The sequence below is a fragment of the Centropristis striata genome, chromosome 3 (genome assembly GCF_030273125.1).
Source record: "Centropristis striata isolate RG_2023a ecotype Rhode Island chromosome 3, C.striata_1.0, whole genome shotgun sequence".
Taxonomy (NCBI): domain Eukaryota; kingdom Metazoa; phylum Chordata; class Actinopteri; order Perciformes; family Serranidae; genus Centropristis; species Centropristis striata.
Genome location: NC_081519.1, coordinates 42,628,205 through 42,641,576, shown reverse-complemented (window position 1 = coordinate 42,641,576; position 13,372 = coordinate 42,628,205). Strand labels below are relative to the sequence as shown.

At 37.8% G+C, this 13,372-nt stretch overlaps 1 protein-coding gene across 2 annotated transcripts in view; it reads right to left on the bottom strand.

The window, feature by feature from the left end:
- Nucleotides 1-13,372, bottom strand: part of cacna2d2a (calcium channel, voltage-dependent, alpha 2/delta subunit 2a) — a 241,092-nt gene that overhangs the window by 82,754 nt on the left and 144,966 nt on the right. For both annotated transcript variants that reach the window (XM_059328728.1, XM_059328729.1), the window contains exons 5-6: nucleotides 12,404-12,448; nucleotides 3,814-3,952 (exon numbers count right to left, since the gene is read on the bottom strand). In XM_059328728.1, the coding sequence (XP_059184711.1) occupies nucleotides 3,814-3,952; nucleotides 12,404-12,448 (184 nt within the window). The remainder of the gene's footprint in view (nucleotides 1-3,813; nucleotides 3,953-12,403; nucleotides 12,449-13,372) is intronic.

Genomic DNA, 13,372 nt, shown 5'->3' with positions numbered 1-13,372 from the left:
AACAAAGAGGAAAAAAAAAAATTGCCACTGTGAAAATGTCCGTCTGTCTGTCTGCACATGCTTGGGTTTTTGAGTCTTTAAAGAGGCAGGCGGACAGTGTCCAAAAGGTTAGAGGTGGATAACAGAGGGAACATGCCAGGCCAGATCAGAGTCCCAGAAGGTACATGTGTTCCCTTTTGTCCATTTGGCAGCTGCAGACGTTGGAGGGTGTTATGTCCGCAGGGCAGCACGGTGCCAAGCAGGAAGGGCAGGGTCCACGAGCCGGGAGACCAGGCCCACGCACACAGACACATACAGTACAGATCTGGTGTGAGAGACCGTCTGTCATCTAAAATCATGTTAGTGTGCTAAAGTGCTGGCTGATATAAAAGGAGGGGAGATGGAGCTAACATACTGAGTGAGAGGGGAGAGGTCAAATCAAAAGTGTCATCTATCTGCAGTCCAGCGGTGTGTATGAATACATGATGCAAGGAAACCTCTATATGTGTTATTTTTATTACAAATTTAATAGTGTATAATCATTTCTTACAGCAGTAGTTCTCAACCTTTTTGAGTCGCGACCCCCAATTTAACATGTATGTTGTCCGCAACCCCCGCTCACTGAACACAATCTCACACGCACAGTTCAGATCACCCAAAAAAGAAACAAAATGACTAAAAAAGACAGAAAATGACCAAAAAAGGAAACAAAATGACCAAAAATGACACAAATTGTCCACAAAATGATTAAAAAAAGACAGAAAATGACCAAAAAAGACAGAAAATTACCAAAAAAAGACACAAAATGACCAAAAAAGACACAAAATGACCATAAAAGACAGAAAATGACCAAAAAATGAAACAAAATTACTAAAAAGACACAAATTGACCACAAAATGATCAAAAAAAGACAAAGAATGACCAAAAAACCCCCACAAAATGACCAAAAAAGACATCAGATCCACAATCTTGATTTTTTCCTCCTACCTTGCCCAATCCTCTTCCAGTATTACAACTATTTCTAAAGCAACAAAACAAATTTTAATTCCATATTCCCCTGCATCAAACTGTCAGGGTTCATTTTACAATAATGACTCATCGTGGACTCGTGCAAACATTAATGTATTCAGTCAATAGTAATTGGGGGTGACCAGCTGACCCCTAGCATCATTTAAAACTAGTCAGCGTGAGGTTCATAGCTACTGGTGGAGTTTATGGGCTTTGAGGCGTGTTTTAAAATATCTAGTGGCAAAAACACTTCCAAAAGGGCGTGACTTTTTTTCTACTCCATCCATTTCCCCAGGTCCTCACGCTGTATGATCCTAACAACACAGGTGAGAGAAGCTTCTACTGCAGCTTCACATCTCTGTGATCCTGCAGAAAGCTGTGTTGTTATGCCCTCTATGTGGCTATTGATTTGTCTGTGTGCAATATTTTTCCTTTTTAAGAGGGATTGCATTATGCACTCTCTTGGTCACATAAAGGAAATGCAGTGTGCGCTCCAAGGTTATTATAGTTAACGAAAACTAACGAAATAACGAAAACTAGAATTGAAAAACATTTTCGTTAACTGAAATAAAAATAAAAACTAGAGTTGAGAGTAGAGAACTGTTTTTTGTGGTTACAATACTAACTAAAATTATAGTGAAAATGTCCTTAGTTTTTGTTTTTTTGTCAACTTTTTCCATACATAATTCAGTGTTTCTATTTGAACATGCAACACATGGTAAATATGTTTACTGAGACTGGGATGTCTACACTCCAACCAAAATTCAAATCACCTGGAACTGTAAGAGTTAATAACCTTATTGGGGCTAAGGCTAAAAAGGAAATAAAGGCAAAAAATGTTATGACCTCTTTGAATCTGGCACCCAACATATAGCCCATCAAAAAAACTAAAACTAACACTAAAACTAATAAAAACTAAACTAAAACTAAGCATTTTCAAAAAATAAGAACTGAACTAAAACTAGAAAACTCACTCTAAAAACTAACTAAAACTAACTGAATTTGAAAACAAAAATTCACAACGAAATTAAAACGAAAACTAAAGAAAAATCCAAAACTATTATAACCTTGGTGCGCTCACACAGCAGTCAGTATGGCAGATAACTCTACAGTAGGTGTGTCATATTTAACTGTAGTGGCGAAGAGAAGACAGGCAGTTATTAATGTCACAATGGATCTCATTCACAAACACCTTCCAAAGTTTGTTCCTACATTTTTTCTCAAGAAAAGGTCCTCGTAAGGCAGGGATGGGCAAATTAAATGCTGCAGGAGGCTACAATTTTTCATGTTCACTACCACAGGGCCACATATAGGAGCGTGCACTTAACCAGATATGATGAAACTGCAATTTTAAATATGTTTACAGTGCAGTAACTTAACATATTTCATACTCAAATATAACAGTATAAATAGGAATACAAAAGGTTTGATGCAAATAAAAAATAACCACTTACTGTGATTCCTTTTTTTTCAGTGCAAGAACAGCAGCAACATTAATTGCAAGAAGTAATTTTGTGCATTTTTACACTGCACTTTTAAGATTTCATGCTCAAATGCATGTAGTTGTACTGAGGGCCACTTCAAGTGAGGGTGAGGGCCGAATGCGGCCCCCGGGCCTCCAGTTGCCCACCCCTGTCGTAAGGCCAGATTCATGAAGGTGTTCTCAATCTGCAGAACTGTTCATATCTGTTTTTATTATGATGAATCCCAGTGTCCTTGTAAATTCAAATCACAATCCAGTTGATCCGAAATAAAAGTGCATGAGACTTCAGTGTGGTGCACAGAAAATGAAAATAAAAAGTGAGAGAATTAAGTCAACAGTGGAGAACTTCTGCACTTCTGAAGTGGAGATACTTCTACAGGAAGTCACCACCAGATATTATTTCTGAGATCTGTGTAAGTGAGCTCGTTAGTGTGTGTAGATTCTGTTCATACCTTAGAACAAATCCCAAATAAGGAAACATTTGTGGATGTCACAGTCTTCATGAAAACTGCATATGTGGGTTTTTAATTAAGAAGGCATTTAATCTCAAATACAGTTTTTGAGCACTTGTGTTAACAGGAACCTGGTCTCACAGGAATCTGTGAAATAGCCACGGATTCGCTTAACTCAAAATCCGTGGAATAGCCACGGAATCACTCAAATTTCCGTGAAACTGACACGGATTTCGCTACAATGCAAGTTAATGACAGTCATATCCCGTGGCTATTGGTTTGTTTCAAGTCACGTGACTTTCAAGGTCCCGGTGGTCAGAACACAAAACATGGCGGACAGTTCTCTCATTTTTTGTGAAAAAAAATCAATATTTTGACTTTGTTTCTGCATAAAAATGGATTTTGATCACATTTCTAGCGAGAAATATATGTTTTATTTTCTAAATATTCACTCAGTGAATGTACATAATCACTTTGTATGTTGGAATAGCCACGGGATATGACTGTCATTAACTTGCATTGTAGCGAAATCCGTGTCAGTTTCACGGAAATTTGAGTGATTCCGTGGCTATTCCACGGATTTTGAGTTAAGCGAATCCGTGGCTATCTATTGTGAGACCAGGTTGCTCAATGACGTTATAAATCATGATATAGCATCTTTTTCTGGTAATTCAAAAAATTATGAGTGAAAAAAGTGAATATTTTCTCAGGTATCAGAACAAAAAGTGACATCTGATTGACATAAATCCTTCAAATCTGTGGCTATTTCACGGATTCCTGTGAGACCAGGTTGGTTAACAGATATATTCTATGAAGCACATGGATTGTTGCTCATTTAATAGTCTCTTTATCACCACTCATTAATATTAAAAAGTATTCTTGTGTACTTACAGCCTTTGTATATGTCTGTAGGAATCTGCACCGCACTGGAAGAGTAGTTGACCTTGTTTTTAAAATTGGGATCGTCCACAAACTCCAGCTCCAGAGACGTGGAGCTCTCCAGGGGGTTCTCCTCTTCTCCATCCTCCGTCTGCAGACACACACACATGCACGCACACACACACACACACATCTGAGTGAGCATAGACATAAAAACGCGTGGACACATGCAAATATAGTGCTGCATTCTGTCACATCCCATACTGCACTCAAAAAAAGCAAACTGGGTGTCTGCTACCTTCTCCTTAGTCTAACATGTAGCTTCTACTAAATAAAATGATGTTTTGTGGTTGAACAGTTTTAAAACATGTAGTTTTAGCATAAAATGCAACACTTTAAAATTTACTAGAATACTTTCTGTTAAAACAACCTAATTCAATTGCTGAATATAATATTTATTTCCTGAATAATTACTATTATGTTCATTTTCATATGATAAAGGTAATCTTAAAACTGTTTTGTTGGCTCAGCACAATTAATTCATGTACTTCACTATTTTAAAAAGTAGTTGTAACTACATAAAAATTACATTAGTATGTTACAATTACCCTTACAAATCTAGTTGGACTGACCTGGTAATTAAGTAACAGTAATGCAAATACATCATGTTGACCCGACATATTTACATTTTGTTCACTCAACAAAACTGTTTCTTGCTAAATTAAAGCATTTTATTTAGGTGGAAATTATTTCCATAATTTTATTTCCTTCTGGGAACAAGTTATTTTTTTGAGTGTGTGGCTCTGCTACATACAGTATATATTGCCTCTCTGACTCACATAGTCAAACAGCGTTTGGATAATATTAACCACCAAAATAGCAATTATTCTGTCTTTTGTCTGGCTTCAGATTTATGTGGTTCTATACTCTCCTTCTCATCAAAGAACAACAGCAGGTATCAGACACAGAGACTCATTAGTAACTGAGATGACTATCACAGAAACATGAGGTGCCATACAAATTAACCCCAGCAATAACTAGCAACCAGCTCCACTTAATCAGCTTTAGTGTCCCACCCTTTTTCCAATGATCCCATATTTCATAACAGACTGTCTCCTTTCTCTCGTCTGTGATTGTTTAAACAAAAAAAATGCTGCAAATGTTGGCACCTTTACAGCTTCTCAGTGTGGCCATTGTACATGACGAGAAAGCCTGACACACATATTGCATTAGGAAAGTGTCAGATATCAAAGAAAGCCAGAAGATAAAAGAGAAAAACTGACATTTAAGCTTTTTATCTTGCTAAGTTATCAATGGAGTCCAATCTGTGCCTGTTCCCACAGGAGCAAGTGATTGTGGGATGTGAAAAAAAAAAATGGCAGCAAGATATAACCCCCTCTCCTGCTCAGTTTATTGGCTTATTCTTGATCAGATTTCAGTGCGTATCCTTAGAGCACTCACTAAAACTTCTGTTTGATGCATCCTTAGAAAACATTAAACTGAAATAAAACTAATTTATCTGATCATTCCTCGTGTGTTGTAATAATAGCATAAGAGCAATTTTTTCACTCTAATATAAATCTGTAAGTGCAGCAAGTGTGCGACTGCAATAATGCACTTTTCATTTTAATAAAGCAGCGTGGGTTAATTGGATCTGACACGATAAAAACTGTTTGTTTTTTGGAGAAATTAAATCAAAACTCCATGTCCACGGCAGAAATTGATTGATGGGCCGACTTTAATTGACTATTAAAATGCAATTACAAGCTGTTGTTGGGACGAGCAGGGCGATAGTTGTGCTGAAGTCCCATTGAAAGTCAACATAAGGGACAATAAGGTGTTATAACAGGGACCTGCTCATGGGAGATACCACCTCAAAGGAAAAGTTTGGACAGATAAATGTGAGTTGAGCGGTCAACTGATAAAAATACCCTACCAAAAACTGTTGTTGAACATGAATTAACAACATCTGAAAACCTACTGAACCTACTATTAAAAACCTACTGTTTATTATTACTGCCATTGCTGTTTTATAATTATTGTTTTGTTTTTAATTGTTTATTGTAAGGTGACCTTGAGAGTCCTGAAAGGTGCCAATAAATAAAATGCATTATTATTATTATTATTACTTATTTAATTTAACTTTTAATCTATGCCACTATGGCTGGGGGTTTTCGCAAAAAATATTCTATCTCAATTAAGGGTATTTTATATCTCAATGACGTTATAAATCATGATATAGCATCTTTTTCTGGTAATAGCCAATAATAAGTCAAAAAATGATGAGTAAGTGAATATTTTCTCAGGTATCAGAACATAAAGTGACATCTGATTGACATAAATCCTTCAAGAAACAAAATATATACCATTTATGTGTTTATATCGTTCTGACGATATATGTTTTTTATAATTTATTTCACAAATTTCCTCATTTTTCTTTTTCTTAATGGATTCTTTATTGTCTAACTTTGTTGTTTGTCTATTTGCTTGTGTTTAATGTGCTGCATTTTTCAGTTTTTGTTGTAAAGCTACATTTATTGCAGGCAAAGTGCTCCATAAATTATGTTTATTATTGTTGCTAGTACTATAAATACTTTGTTTGGATACCAATTTTTTAAACATTTGATTGAAAACAATTACACATGGTTTGGCCTTATGAAATTAAGCTTAGTTTAGTTTAAAATGAGTTTTATTAACATGATATCTGGGAGCAGAACTTTAATTTAAGTGGAAACAGCCTGACCTGAGGCTACAATCTGACATCTAAAAAGGTTAAAAAGGTTCAAGACCTCTCTCCTTAAAAAATCTAAATATATTCAGTAACTAACAGTTAACCAGAATTAAAGCAGTGATAATCTAACACTGTTTCCCGTTGCTCCAATACTTACTTTGAACAAGTTGGAGATAAGAGGGAAGGACTGAAGCAGATTTAAACAGAGTTGTAGCTTTCTTAGCAGGAGGAAATATAATATAAATATAAAAATGTGCAGTATGTTTTCAGGTCATTCCTGCCTTTGACTCCACAGTAAAAATCTCACAGCTCTGAGAGTTTTTGTAATGATATGAAAGAATAGAAATGCAATAAAAAGTATTGCTGACTACAAATTATTGCAATTAAAACTAACAGTGGTGCCCGTGGCAGTTATACAGAGTCTTCTGAATATAATGAAATAATTTAAAAACTGAATGATGAAACCATCCAAACTAAGACTTTGGAGTAATTCTGGTTTAGTAGAGATCTGCTGACACAGTTTGAGATCTCCCAGACTGACTGTGTTAATAGTAAACCTGATTAGGTTAGCGGTGCTAGCGTTCCAACACCACTCACTGAGAGGTTGAGGTGTTTGTTTATCAATCAGTCTGACACTAATTCTGTCAATGTCGGGCAGGGAGGTTTATTTTTTTTTTCTTCAGAAGAGCCCAATCATAATTAACCAAGGCAGCCTCTAATTAGGTGCTGAATAAATCCACACAGGAAAGACTGATTGGTTCATTTTCTTCAACCATCCACCACCTGTTTTGCTCGATTCATTACCCAATTTGTTAATTTTATCTCCCCGTTTTCAAGGTTTAATTAAAGGCTGAAGAGGCCAGAGATGACATTTTGAAGATTCTTTCATTCCCGCCTTCAGACAACCAGGGCTAACCTCAAACATGTCACTTAAGACCCTGTATGTGTGTGTGTGTGTGTGTGTGTGTGTGTGTGTGTGTGTGTGTGTGTGTTTGACAGATTGCAGGAATGAGTGAGATAAACAAAAAACAGCCCTTTTAAACAAACAGGGATTCCTTCAGAAAAATAACATTAGAATTAGCAGATAGCTGCTCCATAACATATTTAACATGTATTAAGTATGTCACAACTACAAAACAGCAACAATAATCATAATATGTTTGTGAGAAAACATTCAGCCTTGTAGTCATTTATATATATGATGGCTGTCCTACCTAAGGACATGATAGACAGTATTTTTATACAAAATGGACGAAAATATTGCAGTGAAAATGGAATCCTTCAGTCCAAAGAATATTTGCATTTTTCCCTCTGGATGCTTTGTCTGCTCCCTCCTTAACCCTTTATCAGGCAAAGAACTATATTTGGTAACTTCAGGTAATATTTCGAGAAAAAATTTGCAAATTTACTAGATTAAAGTGGCAAATCTACAAGAAAAAAGTTGCAGATTTAAGAGATTTAAAGTGGCAAATCTGTGCTAAAAAAGTAGCAGATCTACGAGAAAAAAGTGGGAAAAAAGCAACTTTTTTCTCCCAGATTCACCACTTTAAATCTCATAAATCTACGCATTTTTTCTTGTAGATTTGCCACTTTAATCTCGTAAACTTTTTTCTCAAAATACTATTTTCCTATGGTATTTTTTTATACATTCTGGCTGTATGTAATATCCTCCAATATTCTCTAGGGTTGAAATTTGGAATTTGCAAGTATTTCAATGAGTGTCCTATTAAGGGTTAAAGTGGTGAATCTGGGAGAAAAAAGGTTTTTTGATTTGCCACTTTAAATCTCTTATATCTGCAACTTTTTTTCTTGTAGATTTGCCAGAAAAATGTTGCAAATTTACTAGATTAAAGTGGCAAATCTACAAGAAAAAAAGTTGCAGATTTATGAGATTTAAAGTGGTGAATCTGGGGGAAAAAAGTTTATTTTTTCCCACTTTTTTCTCGTAAATCTGCGACTTTTTTAGCGCAGATTTGCCACTTTAAATCTGCAACTTTTTTTCTTGTAGATTTGCCACTTTAATCTAGTAAATTTGCAACTTTTTTCTCGAAATATTACCTGAAGTTACCAAATATAGTTCTTTGCCTGATAAAGGGTTAAGCAAACCTTATAATCTGTTATGGGGGACAGACGTTTGGGGGATAATCTTGGTTTTCAATCGATGGCCAGTAAGACTTGAAAGTCATAATACTGTTCAACGTGCAGACAACAGGACAGTCCCGAAAGGAAGCCATTTAAGGAATATGTGTGAATATTAATTAAAAATGAATCGTCACATGAATCATCACATTGCACTGTTACATCAAGGGAACAGTGACAAGAGGAGAAATAATCAGGATAGAGTACAGGACAGGGGAAAGAGGAGACGAGGCGTGGATAAAAGAGACGCCAATCACTTACCTTTTTTTGAGGGACGTAACAGTTCACTTAACTCACGAGTCAATACAATTCACACATTTTATTTACAAAACGAGATTGAGAATTGTAGTTGTTTTTGATCCATGGATGTTTTACATTTGTGAAACGTATTGTTATTTAAAAAAACGCTGTCATCACAATGCAAATTCTGATGGGGAAAGAGGAAGAAACATATCGCGAACGTTAACCCCGAAGCTTGTAAAAAAAAAAATATTGATATATTTTTAAATGTGATATGGAATTAGACCATATCGCATATACCTATAAAGTTCAATTTCTTTCTTTCTTTATATATAAATGCTCCCCTTACTAGGGTTTGTCATATTTAGTTATTTTGTAATGTTCCGTTATTCTTTTCTCATATAAATATATTCATTTCAGAAAAAGACTGGCAGATTTTATGTCATAGGCTATTTCTATTTCGATTTAAGATATTTTTTTTATTTAAATGTGCACTTTATGGAGCTTTGATTTAAAAAAAAAAGTATTACAGTATTTATGTTCACTTAAATAAACGGTTTCAATAAAAGTACTTGTCATGTCATGTTTGGCTTTGACTTTGACTTAACATTTGCTCTCACTTTGCGATAAAAATATCGGGATATATATCGTATATCGATATTCAGCCTAAATATATCAATATGACTTTTGGTCTATATTGCTCAGCCCTATGTATGAGCCAGGAGAGCAGTTCATATTGGACTGAATAGGTGCCTGTGTTCCACTATCCAATTCTTAAAATACATCCATGGACAAAATCTTCATCCGCAGGTGGCATGTTTTTGCACATTGATACAGCTACTGATAAGAATGACAGTGATAAGTAAAGATATAGGTTAGTTTTTGGTTGCATATCGTATCACTTTCCTCCTCCAGTGGGCGTGTCTGAGCATGGAGGCCAACCAGGAAGTGCATTAAGCCTGCAATCCACCGAAAATTCCAGCAGGGGGCGCTAAGTTTGGCTGCGAAAAATAAATCTGCCCATTCATTTCAGTGCAAAATTTGAAAACTTCTGACTTGATTTATTACCTCAGAATTTTTTTTCAGGACAACACTATGGTCTCAATCACTAGTAAAAAATCATCTTCAAGACAATTTGATGTCAATAGTTCTAATAATGGCCCCATTTAGAAGAAAATAGAAGATAAAGAATCGTATGATTTGGGGCGGGGCTACCTTTGATTGACAGGTCACTGACAAGGCGAGCCGTCACCAGGAGAGAAGCAGAGCAATGCGTATCCACGGCAACGTGTCAATAAAGTTATATATAACGTTATATAGATAGAAAAGAGGACGTTTACCGATTTGGTCTCATAACTTTGACCCTTTCACTGTATTTTCACTTAATGACAGTTTATTTGAACGTTTTGTTCATTAAATGTCTTGTTCAGCATCTGGTTGGACTAACAGACACTCCAAGGAGTCGCTGCCCAGTTTTCTGAGGTCAGAAAGATACATTTTGTTTTTGTTTTTTTTGCTAGCCAAAACTAACATCCCAGTTAATGCTCCAGTTAATGCTAACATGAATTAGCAGCAGCTTCTCTCAGTCAGGTTGAGGTGTAGAGAGGCTGTAGTCAGTGATCAGATCCCTCTCCTCCTCCACAGTCCAAATATGGTCTGCTTCCTGTATCGGAAACAAGATGGCGACGCAAGATGGCGACGAGTGTAACGCTGAACTCGAGGCTTCCAACGGGCCACAAACCAACCTGGTGACGTCATGATGACTACGTCTATTATTCATATACAGTCTATGGGTATTAACGCATTTTGGCTCCAGTGATGAAAGCCTTAACTGAAAGTGGTCATCGTGGGACGAATCAAGATGGAGATCTGGGAGTAGTGGTGGGTGACTGTCGGGGTTGCAGAGATGAGGAATGACCTCTGCCTGACCTCTGCCTCCGTCTTTGGGTGGTTGGTGAAGTGGGGGTCAGGGGTGTGTCAGCGGCTCGGCCTCAGTGTGCCATGTTAATGATGACTGATGTTCTCCAATTAGATGTGCTGACAGGCCCTAAAGCGCTGTGTCATTAATCACAGGAGTGGCGTGCACAAAGAGAAAATCACACCATGATTTATTGCTCCTCCGCTTCACTCTCTTCCCCTCTCTATTTCACTCTCTTCCCATCTTTTTGTGCTTTGGTGATCTAGGGGGGATTTTTGCACTCCTCCTTGAAACTTAATCAATCAGCGGGCCGCCGGCTCCGAGTGTGACCCGTCCTGAGGAGGAACTGCAGCGATGGCGTGGTGCGGCCAAACGGCGGTGGACTTCCGTGGCTTTTCTGGAGCAAACTGCGCTGCCCGGCCTGCACGTCTTTCCTTGAATGTCATTCATATTCTTGAGTTTAAGGCCCCGTTTACACGAGGACGCTCGCGGGTGAAAACGGCAAAATATTTTATCGGAAGTGCCTTTCGTTTAGACGGTGACGGCGTTTTGGGGGCTTAAAGATGCAAAAATCTGAAACCACCCTCCAGAGTGGAAAAGTGTAATCCGCTCCTCCGTAGCGTGTCGTCTACACTGACAAGACACAAAACTCTGATCTGATCTGCTCACGTCACGTATGTGTTTACGTCACATACATGCTCCAGTACAGGAAATAAACAAACGTGGGATTATTTCCATGGTGGGACCTTCAAGCTGCTCTGGCAGCTCTAATAAACTTACAGGAGTCTTTCCACCAAATGTACAGGATATGTACAGATAGTATTAGTGAACAGAGAAGGATCTGGAATTACCTCCATCACATTCTGGATGCAGCGATTGGTGGGAGGAGCCAGACGGCTTTGGAAGAAACCTGGGAGATCTAGTGATGGAGGAGAACTTTGTGGAAGGAGTAGCTGATGAAAATGTGTGGCGTGAAAACTTCCACATGCCCAAAGATGCTCTTATGGCTTTAAGTGATGCCGCCTGAAATGCATACAATCCAATTTCACACACTTTTGTGTCACCGTATGCAGCAGATTTCCTCCCGAAAACGCTCGTCTAAACGAGGAATAAAAAGTGAAGACGCAACGCCACTTTTGCGTCTTCTGTTCAGACCGTCCTCGTGTGAACGGGGCCTGAATGACACACATGATGGTGTATGAAAGTGCGATATGACTCGTGTTTCGGTGTGAGGTGTCTTGATGGGTGCGGAGGTCTAACAACGCTGCTGTTGAGGTCTGAAGTCATCACAGGGAGGGAGGAAACTCTGGAAATAAGACTGGGGGAGGACAGCTGAAGTCACTGTCACATGCATGTGGGCCTGCCCTGCTCTGTCACACCGACTCACCATAAAGCAGTGTCACCTCACTAACACACACAGGCATCCCAGGGGCCTGGGGGCAGCAACACAGAGGAGGCCGGGGGGAGGACGGGGTGGGGTTGCAGGAGAGGGGTTGGGAAGTGGAGTGGGTAGGATTTGGGGGTTTAAGGCAGGCAGACAGGGGACGGAGGGGAGCAGTCCATACTGTACTCACATAGTCTGAATCCGCTTTGGAATCGTAGTATGAAATGTCATTCTCCTGTGCAGAAAAGAAAAGTGAAAAGACAGGTGATGAGAGAAGATATAGCAGCGTCTATATCAGCCCGGACTAGAGAGTCATGGTTATATTCTATCACACTGTGCAGCATGAGAATATAATCAGCATCACAGAACACAGGAGGAGTAGTGTGATGTGGAATGAGGAGTCATGACAAGGCGAGCAGATAGCTGCAGAGATATCGGAGGATGTAATATATCTGGGCGATGCTGCTGTAAATAAGATGCAATGTATGTGGAAACATGTTCCAACTCGTGTTAAAAACACTGTAGGAACATTCTCATGTGTTAAAAAAAAAAAGGTAACACTTTCTATGAAGACTACATCTATAGTGCATTATGAGCGCATTCATAGTGAATTATAATGCTCATTATAATCAATCATAATGCATTATGACTGCACTCATAAACACATATAAAGCTTCATGATGCACTATATCAACAGTTATAAATATAGCTTATAATGACTTAAATAATAATAATAAATCCAAGTGTCTTATGACACTATGACATTATCACTAGCACTAATAGCTCTTATTGCACTATACCTTGATTGTTTGCTTTTTACTCTTCCTGTAAGTCGCTTTGGATAAAAGCGTCTGCTAAATGACTAAATGTAAATGTAAATGTTATGAGTGCTCTTGACTGGTTATAAACTACAGGCAGACTGATGAGGCTTATAATACATTACAACTACTCATACCCCTCTATACACACACCTCAACAATCAATTGTTATAAGGACTCATAGGATGCCATAAGTATAAATAAATGATCAATGTATGCTTTAAGTAAAGTGAGGTTCATATAGACGCATCTATAATGCAGTATAGCTAATCATGATGAATCATGAAAGATCATGATTAGCTATGCTGCATTATAGATGCGTCTATATGAACCTTACTTTA